The 16,875-nt window shown below is 36.5% G+C and overlaps 1 protein-coding gene across 1 annotated transcript; it reads left to right on the top strand.

Moving 5' to 3' along the window:
* Positions 1–654: 654 nt before the first annotated feature.
* LOC117081296 (olfactory receptor 502-like) lies at positions 655–15,234 on the top strand. Its single transcript, XM_033207122.1, has 3 exons — positions 655–1,582; positions 5,921–5,957; positions 14,958–15,234. The coding sequence occupies exons 1-3, from the start codon at positions 655–657 to the stop codon at positions 15,232–15,234; spliced, it is 1,242 nt and encodes a 413-aa protein (XP_033063013.1).
* The last annotated feature ends 1,641 nt before the right edge of the window (positions 15,235–16,875 follow it).

The following is a 16,875-nucleotide window of genomic DNA, read 5'->3' on the forward strand; positions in this document are numbered from 1 at the left end:
GACTCTTCATCTTAAGACATTTTATTTCATAATAACCTTATTGCTATATAAATGTCTATATCAAACATTAAACAAGTAATTTGAGGCTTTTCAAAAAGAAATACAAATTGTTAATTTCTGACTTAAATTATAATTAGTATATATCCCCTATTGAATTATATTCAATAAAATATATGCAAAAAAAACTTTTTAAAAAACTTGGCCGGGCGTGGTTGCTCACACCTGTAATCCTGGCACTTTGGGAGGCTGAGGCAGGCCGATCACGAGGTTGGGAGATCGAGACCATCCTGGCTAACATGGTGAAACCCTGTCTCTACTAAAAATACAAAAAGATTAGCCGGGCATGGTGGTGGGTGCCTGTAGTTCCAGCTACTCGGGAGGCTGAGGCAGGAGAATGGTGTGAACCTGGGAGGTGGAGCTTGCAGTGAGCGGAGATCATGCCACTGCACTCCAGCCTGGGCGACAGAGCAAGACTCCATCTCAAAAAAAAAAAAAAAGAAAAAGAAAAACATAGACTCATCATTTGATATGAAAAATGTACTGATGTTGAATGTCTTCAAAATGACTTCTAGCGAAAATGAAACCAACAAGTTTTTACTGCTTTAATGTGCTGTTCTCATCACAGGTTCATTTAGTCACCAGCCACTTCCTCTCATGGATTCCCTGGAGGATGGGAATCACACTGCTGTGATGGAGTGCATCTTATTGGGCTTAACAGATGATCCAATCCTTGGAGTCATCCTCTTCATGATTATCCTATGCATCTACCTGGTGATCATATCTGGCAGTCTCAGCACAATCATTCTTATCAGAATCTCTTCTCAGCTTCATCATCCTATGTACATGTTTCTGAGGCACTTGGCTTTTGTTGACATGGGCTATTCATCTTCTGTCACATCCAACATGCTTATGAACTTCCTCATGGAGAGAAATACAACCTCTTACCTTGGATTTGCCATCCAACTTAGTTCAGTGTTTTTCTTTGGCACAGTCAAATGCTTCCTTCTGGCTGCCATGGCCTATGATCGCTTTGTGGCAATTTGCAGCCCACTGCTTTATTCAACCAAAATGTCCACACAAGTCTGTGTTCAGCTACTCATAGTGGCTTATATAGGTGGTTTTCTTAACGCTTCCTCCTCTACCTTTTCCTTCCTGTCTTTATTCTTCTGTAGACCAAATCAAGTCAATCATTTTTTCTGTGATTTTATTCCTTTACTTGAACTCTCCTGTTCTGATACAAGTATCCCTGCAGTCATTCCCTCATTTTCTACTGGCTCCATCATTGTGGTCACTGTGTGTGTCATAGCCCTCTCCTACATCTACATCCTCATCACCATCCTGAAGATGCACTTCACTGAGGGGCGCCACAAGGCCTTCTCCACCTGCACCTCCCACCTCACTGTGGTCACTCTGTTCTATGGGACCATTACATTCATTTATGTGATGCCCAAGTCCAGCTACTCAACTGACCAGAACAAGGTGGTGTCTGTGTTCTACATGGTAGTGATTCCCATGTTGAACCCCCTGATCTACAGCCTCAGGAGCAAGGAGATTATAGGGGCTCTGAAGACAGAGCTTAAAAATATTTACTAGTGATGTCTGTTCCTTTTTATAATGATTGACAAAGTAATATTCCATAAATAAAGTAATGAAAAGAAATTGAATGTCTGAAATATAGCTGGCCATACATCATTACCAGCATTGAGCTTTTGTTAGTAGTGGGTGGATTTTCAGCTATCAAATAGTAAATCAGAGGCACATAGTAAATTACCTCTATAAAATTAAGTTAAATTTATAATTTTAAAAAATCAAATGTGTTTATATGTTAAAAATACACAATCTACTGAAAATTCTTTTTAAGTTAGAATTTTTGAAAGAAGTTATCTGCTGTAATTAGACTTGAAGACATATGAACTAGAGACAAGTCGTCTGCTCGCTACACACCTAACAGATACTGTTGATACAGGAGTAGGATAACTTTAGTAAACACTTTTGTTTATAAATGGGGAATACAGGAGTCATAGAGCAATCACTGTCCCATAACATTTACAAAAATCAGCTGGATACAAATTGCCATTTTCCTGATCAGGGGCCAGTCATTGGTCCCTGTTAAATAGGTTATTTCTCTCTTGGCTCTGCCCTCTGGGCTTTTGGTTCTATCCTCTGAATTATCCTTTCCTTTCCAGAAAACACACACACACACACACACACACAAAGATGTTATAGCTGAATAGTCTGGATAATCGAAGAGAATGTAATAAAGAGACTATAAAATTGTGGGCAGAACTTAGGAAAAGCTTCAAAGGTAATGCCATATTCCAGGGATAGTGATCTGCTGAAAACCTGGAGGGGCAAAAGATGTGGGCAGTTACTAGAACCTGGAGAGCTGTGATGAGAGGACCACCTGCCAGAAGATGTGGCATTTGGTGGAGGGTTACGGCCAACTCAGGTGACCCAAAAGGGGAAGAGCCAGAGAAGTACCTAAGCCTCAGTCTCCTCTGCCAGTGTCTCCCAGAAGCCACAGGCAAGGGAGTCTGTTGATGCATTCCACATAGGTCAACCTATGTCAAGGTGGAAATGGGTAGACCACTGTGGTCAGAGAAGACATTCCACTGTGGTCAGTGGAATAAAACTAGAAATTAATTGCAAGAGGAATTTTGGAAATGATCCAAATACGTGGAAATTAAGCAATATGCTCCTGAATGACCAGTGGGTCAATGAAGAAATTAAGAAAGAAATTCAGAAATTTCTTGAAACAAATGATAATGGAAAAACAACCCACCAAAATTTATGAGATATAGCAAAAGCACTACTAAGAGGGAAGTTTATAGCTATAACTGCCTACATCAAAAAAGAGAAAAAACTTCAAATAAACAATGAAGAGATAAATCTTAAAGAACTACAAAAACAAGAGCAAGCCAAATGGGAAGGTAGAAGAAAAGAAATAATAATAATTAAAGCAGAAATAAATGAAATTGAAATGAAGAAAACAATACAAAAGATCAATGAAACAAAAAATTTGTTTTCTGAAAAGTTAACTACAGCCTCTACCTCCTGACTTCCAGTGATCTTCCTATGTCAGTCTCCTAAGTAGCTGGGACTACAGGTATGCACTACCAGACTGGGATGATTTTTAAATTTTTTGTAGAGATGAGGTTTTACCATGTTGCCCAGACAGGTCTCAAACTCCTGGTCTCTAGCAATCTGCCTGCGGTGGACTCCCAGTGTTTGCTTTAATAGGTGCAAAGTCTCACTCTGTCACCCAGGCTGGAGTGCAGTGGTATGGTCATAGTTCACTGCAGCTGTGACCTCCTGGGTCCAAGTGATATTCCTGCTTCAGCTTCGCAAGTAGCTGGGACCACAGGTGTGCACCACCACACCTGACTAACAAAATGTGTATTCCATACAATGGAATATTATTCAACCTTTAAAAAAATGAAATTCTGGCCGGGCGCGGTGGCTCAAGCCTGTAATCCCAGCACTTTGGGAGGCCGAGACGGGCGGATCACGAGGTCAGGAGATCGAGACCATCCTGGCTAACATGGTGAAACCCCGTCTCTACTAAAAAATACAAAAAAAAACTAGCCGGGCGACGTGGCGGGCGCCTGTAGTCCCAGCTGCTTGGGAGGCTGAGGCAGGAGAATGGCGTAAACCCAGGAGGCGGAGCTTGCAGTGAGCTGAGACCCGGCCACTGCACTCCAGCCTGGGCGGCAGAGCAAGACTCCGTCTCAAAAAAAAAAAAAAAAAAATGAAATTCTGATGCATGCTACAACATGGATGAACCTTAAAAACATTATGTTAAGTGAAAGAAGCCAGTCACAAAAGACCACATGTTATAAGATCCCATTCATATAAAATGTCTAGAATAGGAAAATCCATAGGCATGGGAAGATTTGTGTTTGCCAGGGACTGGCAGGAGGTTGGTGTTGAAAGATGGGAAGTGACTGTTAATAGATACAGGGCTTTTTGGAGTGATACAAATGTTCTTAAATTACATAGTGGTGATGATTGCACAAGTGTGAATAAACTAAGTACCACTGAATTATTTAAAAGGCAAAAAAAGAAAATGAGGTACACATACATGATGGAGTACTATTCAGCCATGAAAAAGAATGAGATCCTGTCATTTGCAACAACACGAATGGGGCTGGAGATCACCATGTTAAGTGAAATTATCCAGGCACAGAAAGAGAAACATTTCATGTTCTCACTTATTTGTGGGAGTTAAAAATCAAAACAATTGAACTCATGGACATAGAGAGTAGAAGGATGGTTACCAGAGGCTGGGGGAGTGGTGGAGGTCTGGTGGTGAGGTGGTGATGGTTAATGCATACAAAAAAAAAAAAAATAGAAAGAATGAATAAGACATACTATTTGATAGCACAAAAGGATGACTATAGTCAGTGATAACTCAGAGTGTAACTGGGTTATTTGTAACACAAAAGATAAATGCTTGAGGAAGTGGATACCCCATTCTCCATGATATGATTATTTCACATTGCATGCCTGAATCAAAACATCTCATGTAGCCTATAAATATATATGCACCTACTATGTACCCCCAAAATTAAATAATTAAAAATAAGCTATTCTCCAATGTACTCAAGGAGATAAGTGCAAGGATGTTTATAATGGCATTGAAAGATATCTCATCAGAAGACATCTCTTGATTTTTACTCTTTCGTCCAACTGTGTTATATCTACTTCTGCCCCTTTGTTTCCATTCTTAGTAAATGAGATCTCTATTCACTCAATCAGGCCATAAAATGTGGAATAATCCTTGATACCTTTTTTTCACACTTGCTCCTTTTCCTGGGGTAAAAGATCCCATCCTATTTAAAATAATTGAAATGGAGGGTTCCAGGGTGGCTAAATATATAATGGGAATAGGCAGCTGGAAAAGTGGCTATCTCTGTGGAATAAATATCTTGCATATATTGCAGATCCCTCCAATACGCATATTCTACACACACACATACACACACACACACACACACACACACACATTTCAATACTAAAGGACTGCTCAAAACGATAAGAACCAGGTATTATTTTTAGGGACTAAGTATTAATTAGATATGAACCGAAGAGTTAGGGATACAAATTTTAGTGACTAACACATAGAGTGAATTAGGAAATTAGATTTAAATAATGGATCAGCATTATAAACAATGTTCCTTGGCTATGAATGAAATACATGATACAAGGATAGGGGAAGATATCCTAGACATACCAGCATTCACAGTTACTTTAATTTGAGGATAAAGTAATTTCTCAGAATAATTTATTTTTTCTTCTTCAAGATAGTCAATCTGTAAGGAGTTGAACATACAATAATCAAAACCATATTCTTAGTCAACCACACTATTACATTTTAGCCTTAGATACATCATTGATGCCACATGTGAATTATCTCAATGGACTGTCATATGAAATTTTACTAGAATTGAGTATGAATTCTCAAGTTCTGACATCTTAACTAGGCATAGGACATGAATAAGATTATTGCTTAGACATAGACCCAAATCAGAAATGAACTTTCTATTTCAAAAAACATAGATGTATGAAAGATAGAAATAAAATTAGAGTAGGTACATAAGTGCTCATATAGCATGTCAAGAAAAGTGGTATGTGGAAATACGGACTTTTGTCAGTTTCCAGCTCTGCCCCTTGTGGTGCAGAACCTTAAGCAAGTTAAATACAATCTTGGATCTTTAGTTTTATTACTTTACAAAGAGAATATTACTATACACTTCACAATTGTCTTGTTTTAAATTTTGTCATGTATATAAAAACACCAAGCTCTGTTTTTGCTTAGCAATTGAAAATTTCTTTGATGTAACTGACTTAAATCCCAGTTGCTTAACTACTGAAAATTTCCTTGGTGAAACTGACAAGTATTTCTGTATCTGTGACCCAGGGCAAATATTGTCCATTGATGCATACTTCAACAGTAGGTATGGAATCTAGGCAATTTTCACTGTGCAATAAAATTATGCTTATGCAAAGTTTGATACACTTGGGATATATCACCTTAAGTATATTATCTGTCTGGGGAAATTACACTGACAATTCACAGCAATTGAAAATTGCATGTATACATAATCATGTAAAAGTGTGTGTCTAAAGTATTTTCTAAATTATCAGGGGTTCCATTTATCCTTTCATTTCATTATTCCAAAAAGGAATCATTGCTTTTGGCTGTCATTTTAGTTCTTAAAAAATTATTTTAGATCTATATATACTTTGTTGAGAACCTCACTGTGACTAATGAATGATCCAAGAGAAAGACTTTAATGAGTAAAAATTACCCAAATTCCATCAGGGAGAGTAAATTGCTCCTAACACTTCCCACAGTAGCATTTTATTCATATTACTTGAACAAGACCTATAACATTTTAAAATCTTCCTTAAATTATTTGTTTTTAAGGAAGCTTTTATCTTTAAGATTTTATAGAAGAAATAATATGTCTGAAGTTTGCTCAAAGCAATCAAATGCTAAGTAAAGGAACTTGTGGAGCTTCAGATTTTATATATTTTTGTGTATATTTTTAAATGACAAAAAATTGTTTTAAAATATCTAAGTATGTTAAAAAGTTATGCAAGAATGTTCTTTACATATCTTACTACTGTGAACATTTGAAAGTGCCTGAATGTCCATTAAATTTAATATGTCACCTTCAACGTATGTAATGCTATGAAACTATTAAAAAAAGAAATTGATTTATATGTATTCCACAAAATATTAAGACAAAAAGCAAGTTACAGAAAGCATAAATGATGTGTTTAATAAATATTTCTGTTAAGGGACAATGTGGCTGCTGTTTTTAACAGCAAAATACGTATTTTTGTTTTAAACAATAGTAAAATATGTGAATTGTTAAAATTTCAAAATTTTTATTTTAACTTCCATAATCATTAACTATTTCCCTTTAATGCCTGCCTTTTCTTGCCTTGTGAAATATGTTTTTATGAACATAATAATCTCCATTATCTCTTTAAATATTTAATTATAATTTATATTATGAATAAATTTTTCTTTGAGTATAAGTTCTATTTTGTTTCCCTTTTATGAATTGTTGTTTTTTCAACTGTTGTGTAACTATCAATTTTGAGCTCATCTTTGCTGCTTGATATTTTCTGCTTTATCGCCCACAACCTCTGCTTATAGGGGAAAATGTAGAAGCATCAATTTTCTTATAGATTTTAGCTAAAGTTGGAAAAGAGCAGGACATCCAGTCAGGAAGTGTGCTATTGTCTGGTCTTCTGTGCTTGACTCCTTTTCTCCAGAGTGCTGATGAGGCTTGGGTAACATAATCCTGTCACTGATGCTTGGTGATTAGGAGGAGATGTGATATATGAGCTTGGTAAGCACTTTGGGAGGACAAACGGGAAGGATAGCTTGAAGCCAGCAGTTCAAGATCAGCCTGGGCAGCATAGCAAGACCACATTTCTACAATAAAAATAATAATAATAAATAAAGGCAGAGCTTGGTAAAGCAGTCTAGCTGCTCCCACTGAAGCACCACAGCTAAACCATCTGTTGGTTGCCCTGATATCCTTTCAGCTTCTGAAGGGTTAGTGAACATTCCTGGTTTTAAGGTCACTGGTTTTTGACATTATTCTTTTATAGACACACATACACATTCTGGATATATTTTTCTTTCTTCTGATTGTACTTCTCTGAGTTTTTAAGATATTTCTCATTGATCTGGGAACATAACTCACTTATTTATCATTTAAAACATATCTATTTTTAAAATATATATGCATAGTATATGTACATATATGTGTTTCTAGAATTAAGTTTGCTCTAAGTTTGTGTATGTTGATACACAAAATAAGAAGATTATATAATGTTCCAACACTATATATAAATTCTTAGGTTTGTTGTAGTGTTGAAGGTTATTGCATGTGCTCTTTCCTCTTAAACCTGAAGTCTTTCAAAAACTGATGTATATTTTAAAATATTTACATAATTATAAAGGAAAAACATTGAAAGAGAAATAAATTTATAATACTATTTTCCTTCCACAAGATTTACAATTGGTTAGTTAGAAATGCAGAGACAATATATTACTACTTTATAAATCTCTGTGTAGAATAAACATGCACATCCAAAAATTTCTCAAGGACTTCTCAGATTTTTAATTTATTTTAAAATAAAGTTTGTTAATTTACATTACAGTAGAACATAAAACATTTCCTATATTTTAAAAAATGTACTGTTGTAAAGTTGTGCATAAGATTAAATAAAAATTAATCTACTTCTATGTCATGTAAGTCATTTGCATAGTTTGCTTTCTCTCACTCTTTTTAATCATGTTGGCCAAGCTTTTTCTATTTGTCAAAACATGCTATAATGGAGTAGCTTTTATCAGAATGATACTCCTGCCAAGAATATATATGTGCTTGCTAAAACTAAAGATAAAAAACTGTTTTAAGGCATTAGAAAGCAACCAATGCAAAAAGGCTTTGGAGAAGCCAAAGTCTTAGAAAAAGAGAAAAACAGATTGCAGTGAACTTGAGATTCTCTGTCACATTTCCTCACAGCCTGAGACTGAGAGACAAAGCAGAAAGTAGTGATTCTGAGTTGACAGGCTCATGGGAGAAAGTAGATAAAAATTAGTTTAATAATACTATGGCTAGAAGAAGAGGAGAAACTAACACCCAAGAGAAATGAATATCAAAGCGAGGTAAGCCTTTATGTTCTGAAGGCAGTTGCAGATTCTGAAGCTACACAAAGGGGAAGGTTAAGAAAATTTTTAAAAGCATGTATGAAACTAAATAGATAATTAGAGATTTAAGCAATCTTATGAAGCTGAGAATACAAAAGTTAAATTTCAGAGCCTGTCAAAGAGACACCCTTGTAAAAACATCAAGCATTCCATTGGGATTCCTCAAAGAATCTCAGTTCAGCAGAGAAGCTAAATCTATAAAAAAAAAAAAATGAAATAAGCAATAACTGAAATTGAGGACTCAGTAGATGAATTGAACAGCAGATGACACACAATAAAGGGAGGATTAGTGAACTGTAATAAAGGTCAGTGGAAAATATATAGTTAGAAATGTGAAGAGAAAACAGAATGTGAGGGAAAGAGCATAAGGCATGTTTTAAAAAATTAATTAATTAATTAATTAATTAACTTGTTTTTTGAGATGAAGTCTTGCTCTGTCACCCAGGCTGGAGTGCAGTGGTACAATCTCAGTTCACTGCAAGCTCTGCCTCCCAGGTTCATGCCATTCTCCTGCCTCAGCCTCACGAGTAGCTGGGACTACAGGCACCTGTCACCACACCCAGCTAATTTTTTTTTTGTATTTTTAGCAGAGACCAGGTTTCACCGTGTTAGCCAGGATGGTCTTGATCTCCTGACCTTGTGATCTGCCCACCTTGGCCTCCTGAAGTGCTGGAATTACAGGCGTGAGTCACCACACCTGGCCAGTATGTTAAAATTTGTACAAAACTCTAATATACATAGAATTAGAGTTCCAAAAGGAAAGGAAAGGAAAAGAAATATATAAATTATATATTGGGAAAAAATATATAAATTTAGAATTTTGAAATAAACAAATTTGGGGACATTAAAATAAATCAACTCATAGATTCACAAAACAACACTAAAACCAATTAAGATGAACACAAAGAAAACCAAATTTACATTTCAGTCAAACTATTAAAAATGAAAGACAAAGAGTAACTTAATCTTAAAAGCAAAGGAGGAAAAACATATTATTTTCAAAAGAGTAATAATAAAACAAGTGATTTCTGAATAGAATCCATAGAAACCAGAAAACAATATAATTACATAGTTAGGTTGCCAAAAGAAAAAAGCCTTCCAACTTAGAATTCTATACCCAGTAAAACTGTCCTTTAAAATTATGCCAAAATAAAACATTGTGAGACAGACAAAACTTGGAGAATTTGTGGCCAGTAATTCAGTATTACTAAAAGAAAATACTTAAGGAAGTTATTCAGGCAGAAGGAAATTATTTCTATAGAAAACATGTAAAAACAATAATGAATGAAGACTAGTTGAAAAAATAAATCTAAATGTGTAAGTATATAAAAGTGCCATTTCTAGGTAATTATTTGTAAGAAATAAACATCAAAGTCATCTGGCTTATATATATTTATAAAATATATGAAAATTAAAAATAAAAATGATAGAAAATATATGCAATGTAAATTGTAACCCCCCAAAAGCTGGAGTAGTTATACCAATGGCCTATAAGGCAATATATAGTTATAGAGATGAAGGGGAGCATTTATATTGATAAAATATTTAATCATTCAGAGAAACATATGTAGATTTATTTGTACAAAGCAACAAAGCTTCAAAATATAGAAATCATAAAAACTGATGGAATTAAAGGAAAATTTTTTTCAAAAAGATAATTGTACGCTTTTCACAAAGCTCATAACTGACAGAAACTGACAAAACTCAGTAAGAATGTAGAAGATTTGAAATCTGCAGTTAAATTTAATCCCATTGGAATGTATGTAATACTACATCAAATACCAGCATAATACATTTGTTATAATTACACATGAAACCTTTTTTAAAAAACTGATTGTATATGGAGCCACAAATCGAGTTTCAGGTTTTTTTAGGTCTTTAAATCTTTTAGAACACGTTCTCTGGCAAAAGTGTAACTTAAAACAGTCCCAACATTTTGGGAAATAAGCAATACATTTGTTAATGATACAAAAGTTAAACAAGAAATCATGATAAAAATCAGATGTGTTCAATTAAATAACTAAAATATAGCACATTAAATCAGATAAGGTAATGATGAGAAGGAAATTTATAGCCATCTTTTATAGGATATATTGCAAAATAGAGGCTGAAAACAATGATCTAAGTCTTTTTCTCAAGAGTTTAGATAACAAACACTAAATTAAACCCAAAGAAATAAAGATGAAGATAATAAAGACATATAAAAATCGCTCGCCATCAGAGAAATGCAAATCAAAACCACAATGTGATACCATCTCACACCAGTTAGAATGGCAATCATTAAGAAGTCAGGAAACAATAGATGTTGGAGAGGATGTGGAGAAATAGGAACACTTTTACACTGTTGGTGGGATTGTAAACTAGTTCAACCATTATGGAAAACAGTATGGCGATTCCTCAAGGATCTAGAACTAGATGTACCATATGACCCAGCCATCCCACTACTGGGTATATACCCAAAGGATTATAAATTACTCTACTACAAAGACACATGCACACGTATGTTTATTGCGGCACTATTCACAATAGCAAAGACTTGGAATCAACCCAAATGTCCATCTGTGACAGACTGGATTAAGAAAATGTGGCACATATACACCATGGAATACTATGCAGCCATAAAAAAGGATGAGTTTGCGTCCTTTGTAGGGACATGGATGCAGCTGGAAACCATCATTCTTAGCAAACTATCACAAGAAGAGAAAACCAAACACCGCATGTTCTCACTCATAGGTGGGAACTGAACAATGAGATCACTTGGACTCGGGAAGGGGAACATCACACACTGGGGCCTATCATGGGGAGGGGGGAGGAGGGAGGGATTGCATTGGGGAGTTATACATGATATAAACGTTATGCACATGTACCCTAGAACTTAAAGTATAATAAAAAATAAAAAAAGAAAAGAAAAAAAATGTATGAAATAGAAAATTCATGTACAATACAGAAAAACACAAGCCAAAAATTTCATTACTTGGAAATGCTAATAGTATTGATAAACAGCTAATAAGACATTAATAAAAATATAGGAATTGCAAACATCGGGAATGAAAAGGTGACATTGCTGATCTTAAATAATATAAGTAAAAAGATATAATTTTAAAGCATAAATGAACAGGTAAACTATTATGAAGAACATCTTACGAAAAATGACATTAGAAAGCAATTGAAAAACTAAGTATTTGTTAAAGAAAATGAGCCTTGTGGGGAAAAACTTTTCCACAAAAGTGGAAGGCCCAGACGGCTGCAATGTTGATTCCCTTCAAATATTTAGGACATAAATAGCATCAATCCTGTAAAAAATTCTTCTGATAAAAGGCATCAAAGAAACTTTTTCCAAATCATGCTTATATTTTGATACCCCAACCTGAAAATTTCATTTCAAGAGTGAAAAACCACAAGCAAAACTCTCTCATGAACATAGGTGAAAATATGCTAAATAAAATATCAAATCAACTCCAGTAATAACAAAATGGATAAAAAAGCAACTCAAGTTGGATTTTTTTTTTTCAGGAAATCTAGGTTGATTTAACATTTATAAAATAATCAAAGTGGGACTTGCATCTCTGAATTAGGATGTAGAAGGATGTGAAAAACCTTTGATCACATGGTAACAAGAAAAACCTAGACAACATGAAAATCACATGTGTATATGCAATGAACCAAGAATAAAGGATTCGTGAAAGCCTAATGGACACATTTCCACACAGGTGAGCAGAGAACTGTAGCAGGTTGCATATCTGAGGCAGGTGCATGGTCTGGCCTGCCACACACTGAGACTAAAGGGATGAGAAGGAATCAGTCAGTCCTTGGGTGACAGTGTGGACTTCCTGGACAGAGAGAAATTTAGAAGAAATCCAAATGCAAAAATAAATCATTTCACCCACTAATACCCTTAAATTTACCTAGAAAGCAGCAGTGGAGGAGGAGCTGGTAACAAGAGAGCAATCCCATAGTTCCATACATTTTCACAGTGAATGAATTTGTGGGCCTTGCCTGTGTTGAATTGATAGATGAAATAAAAAAGAACCATAAAATTATAGCCTAACTCTGAATTTCAAAGGTATAAAGCATCTAGAAAATAACATGAGAGAACATCTTTGTGACTTTAGATTAGGGAAAGATTTCTCAAACTTGTCACCAAAGCATTAAACGTTAAAGAAAAGATCATTAAATCAGACTTCATTAAAATTAAAAACTTTTTTTAATCAAAAGATATAAATAAGAGCAACATGGCAAACTTCACAATGGGAATATACCTTGAAAATATACAAATCTGACAAAGGATTCATGATAGAGTATAAGAACAAATCCAAAAAAAAAAAAATGAGAATAAAATTGGCAAAAGACCTGAAAAGACACTACACAAAAGAGGATATAAAAATGGCTGATAAATATATTTATTTAAATGTCCAACATAAGAGGTCCAAAGTGATTAATGTCAACACTGCCTGATTATTTCATTGTAAAAACTGGTGTCAGTTCCTGGATTCGATGGTGTTACCCTTTTCAAAAACCATAGGTAAATAATTTCATCGTCCAGAGTGCTGAGTGACCAGGACTTCTTTAAACTTGTTTCTTCCATAGGTTGTCTTCAGATCCCTGACTGTTTGCAAAGCATTATGCTTCCACCAACTTACATGCCATAAACATTGAATTGAGGGTAAATTATCATCCATTCTTGCTCTAGGATTCATGTGACACACATCACTTTTGTAATAATTGGAAAACCACATTTTAATTTTTAAGAAGGATTAATCAGAAATTATTACAGAGGAGGTTCTGGAGGTGGGGACACCATTCGGGAGGCTAAAAACTGGTATCCAGACTCAATCATAAACAGCTAAAGTAAACCAGTGACAGAAGTAGTGACCATGAACACCTTCTTAACACATACTACGAAGAAGAATGACAGTTGTATTCCAGGCCTGCATCAACCTGGGTGCTTCAGTCAATAATGTTATACCCTGGAAACACCAACTGGCTTGCTGAAGGAAAGTTCCACTGTGCCCTAGGCCCCTCTTCACCACAGTTACCCAGTAATTTTTCCTACAGCTCAAAGGCTTGCCTGGTAAGCCTTCAGAGTTCCTTCTGTGTTATCTGGAATGAGTCTCATGATGGCAAAACTGAAATAAATTATTTTTGTCTCAATTAGATTAGATGGGAATAAAACATTCCCAAGACTTCAGCATCTCTATTTCCAAAGATTATGAGAATAACATAAAACAGAAGCCAAGTCTTTCAGAGAAAGTGACCTGGGATGCCAACACTAATATCAATTGCATTTCCACTGAGTGCGTGATGCTTTCCAGAATGCTAATTTATAAGATGACATTAAAAATATATATTACTTAATTGAAGAAAAACACACACCCTTTAATCATAGGCTCCTTAAATAATGGAAAAAAAGGAGAAGTAAAACTATATTCTTGAGGTATCCTAACTCTGAAATAGACACATTTGATTTGAAACAATCATACTTTCATGGAAATGATGTACTGTTTTTGTGACTCTAGAAAATTATAACTTAAAGTGGACATTAATAGCATACTGGCATTGTATATTTAAGATCGTTCTTCACATAAAATAAAGCTAATGGACAATATAAATATCTATCACATATGTTCCCAAAACTATTATTTATGCAATTTCTGGATTCACATTGGATTTCTTTCAAAATTAGAAATTTATTCTTGTCATCAATTTTCTCATGGCCTCTTTCACCATCTTGTTCTTCAGACTGTAGATGAGGGGGTTCAGCATGGGATTTCCCACTGTGTGGAACACAGACATTACTTTAATATGGTCAGCTGAGTGGTTTGACTGCAGTAAAACATAATAGAATGTAACCACTTCATTAAAAAAGCAACTGCAGTGAGATGGGAGGTGCAAGTTAGAGAAAGCCTTGTGCCTCCCTTCAGTGGAGTACATCTTCATGATCAAATGCAGGATGTATAGATATGAGATAACCATAATGAACAGTGGGATTATAATGATTGACCCAGTTGAGATGGCAGGAAATATTTCAGCAATGTAAATGTGGGGACAAGAAAGCTTCACAGCTGGTGAGAGGTCACAGAATAAATGGTTGATTTGATTTGGTCTGCAGAAAGTCATGCTCAATAAACAACTGGTAAATGATAAAGCATTCACACACACACCCAGATAGGAAGCAACCACTAAGATGATGCAGACCCTGGGAAATATGTATGTGGAATAGGGAAGTGGGAGCAGATGGCCACATAGCGATCATAGGCCATGGGAGACAGCTGGAAGCACTTGACTGTCCCAAAGGTAACATCAGAGATAAGCTGGCTGTGTGGCCAGCAACAGGGATAGTATTTCTCTTTCTTAGGGAACTCACAATCATGATAGGCATGACTGACGTAGAAAACCTGATTGAATATCGGCAAGGCAAATCAACTCGATTGAACAAGGGCAAAATGGCTGAGGAAGAGGTACATTGGGGTGTGAAGCTGAAGGCTTCCTTGAATTAACATGATTATGTTGATATTGCCCACTATGGTAACTGTCATGGAAGTCTGTGTGAAGAAACCACCAAACAGGCTTTGTGTGAGCAATAAAGCTTTTTAATCACCTGGGTGCACACGGGCTGAGTCCGAAAAGAGAGTCAGTGAAGGGAGATAGGGGTGGGGCCATTTTATAGGATTTGGGTAGGTAAAAGAAAATTACAGTCAAAGGGGGTTGTTCTCTGGCAAGCAGGGGTGGGGGGCCACAAGGTGCTCAGTGGGGGAGCTTTTGAGCTAGGATGAGCCAGGAAAAGGAATTTCACAAGGTAATGTCATCAGTTAAGGCAGGAACAGGCCATTTTCACTTCTTTTGTGGTGGAAGGTCATCAGTTAAGGCAGGAACCAGCCATCTGGATGTGTATGTGTAGGTCACAGGGGATATGATGGCTTAGCTTTGACTCAGAGGCCTGACATTCCTGTCTTCTTATATTAATAAGAAAAATACAGCCAGGCACGGTGGCTCACGCCTGTAATCCCAGCACTTTGGGAGGCCAAGGCGGGCAGATCACAAGATCAGGAGATGGAGACCACGGTGAAACCCCATCTCTACTAAAAATACAAAAAAAAAAAAGTTAGCCGGGCGCCTTGGTGGGCGCCTGTAGTCCCAGCTACTCAGGAGGCTGAGGCAGGAGAATGGAGGGAACCTGGGAGGCGGAGCTTGCAGTGAGCCAAGATAGCGCCACTGCACTCCAGCCTGGTGGACAGAGCGAGACTCCGTCTCAAAAAAAAAAAAAAAAAGAGGCCGGGCGCGGTGGCTCAAGCCTGTAATCCCAGCACTTTGGGAGGCTGAGACGGGTGGATCACGAGGTCAGGAGATCGAGACCATCCTGGCTAACATGGTGAAACCCCGTCTCTACTAAAAATACAAAAAACTAGCCGGGCGACGTGGCGGGCGCCTGTAGTCCCAGCTACTCGGGAGGCTGAGGCAGGAGAATGGCGTGAACCTGGGAGGCGGAGCTTGCAGTGAGCTGAGATCCGGCCACTGCACTCCAGCCTGGGCGGCAGAGCGAGACTCCGTCTCAAAAAAAAAAAAAAAAAAAAAAAAAAAAAAAAAAAAAAAAAAAAGAAAAGAAAAGAAAAATACAACAAAATAGTGTTGAAGTGTTGGGGTGGCAAAAATTTTTGGGGGTGGTATGGAGAGATAATGGGCGATGTTTCTCAGGGCTGCTTCAAGCAGGATTAGGGGTGGCATGAGAACCTAGAGTGGGAGAGATTACACTGAAGGAAGATTTTGTGGTAAAAGGTGATAATGTAGGGTTGTTAGAAGGAGCATGTGTCATATAGAATGATTGGTGATGACCTGGATGCGGTTTTGTAAGAATTGAAAAACTAAATGGAAGATGCGAGGTCTGAATAAAAGAAGCAGATAAAACAGGTATTAAAGGACTAAGAATTGGGAGTGTTGGGGTCCGCGTGTTTCCTAAACAAAGGAATGAACACACAAGACAACACAAGACAAGACAAACATGGCGGCCGCTTCGAACGACATGCTCCGCTTTATTTTATACAGTCATTTGTGGAATGTTACCAAGTCACAAGACACATTGTTGTTTTTCTGACCTTTCCCTGATGTGCCCAGACCCACGATGTCCCAAAAGCAACCACCAG

Source organism: Trachypithecus francoisi, unplaced genomic scaffold, assembly GCF_009764315.1.
Source record: "Trachypithecus francoisi isolate TF-2019V2 unplaced genomic scaffold, Tfra_2.0 Lachesis_group8, whole genome shotgun sequence".
Taxonomy (NCBI): domain Eukaryota; kingdom Metazoa; phylum Chordata; class Mammalia; order Primates; family Cercopithecidae; genus Trachypithecus; species Trachypithecus francoisi.

Excerpts from the sequence above, each read along its gene's own strand:
- LOC117081296 (XM_033207122.1), top strand. The coding sequence starts at position 655 with ATGGATTCCCTGGAGGATGGGAATCACACTGCTGTGATGGAGTGCATC. Across the intron at positions 1,583-5,920 it reads TCTGAAGACAGAGCTTAAAA|GGCAAATATTGTCCATTGAT; the intron begins ATATTTACTAGT and ends TCTGTGACCCAG. Across the intron at positions 5,958-14,957 it reads GATGCATACTTCAACAGTAG|GGAAGTGGGAGCAGATGGCC; the intron begins GTATGGAATCTA and ends TATGTGGAATAG.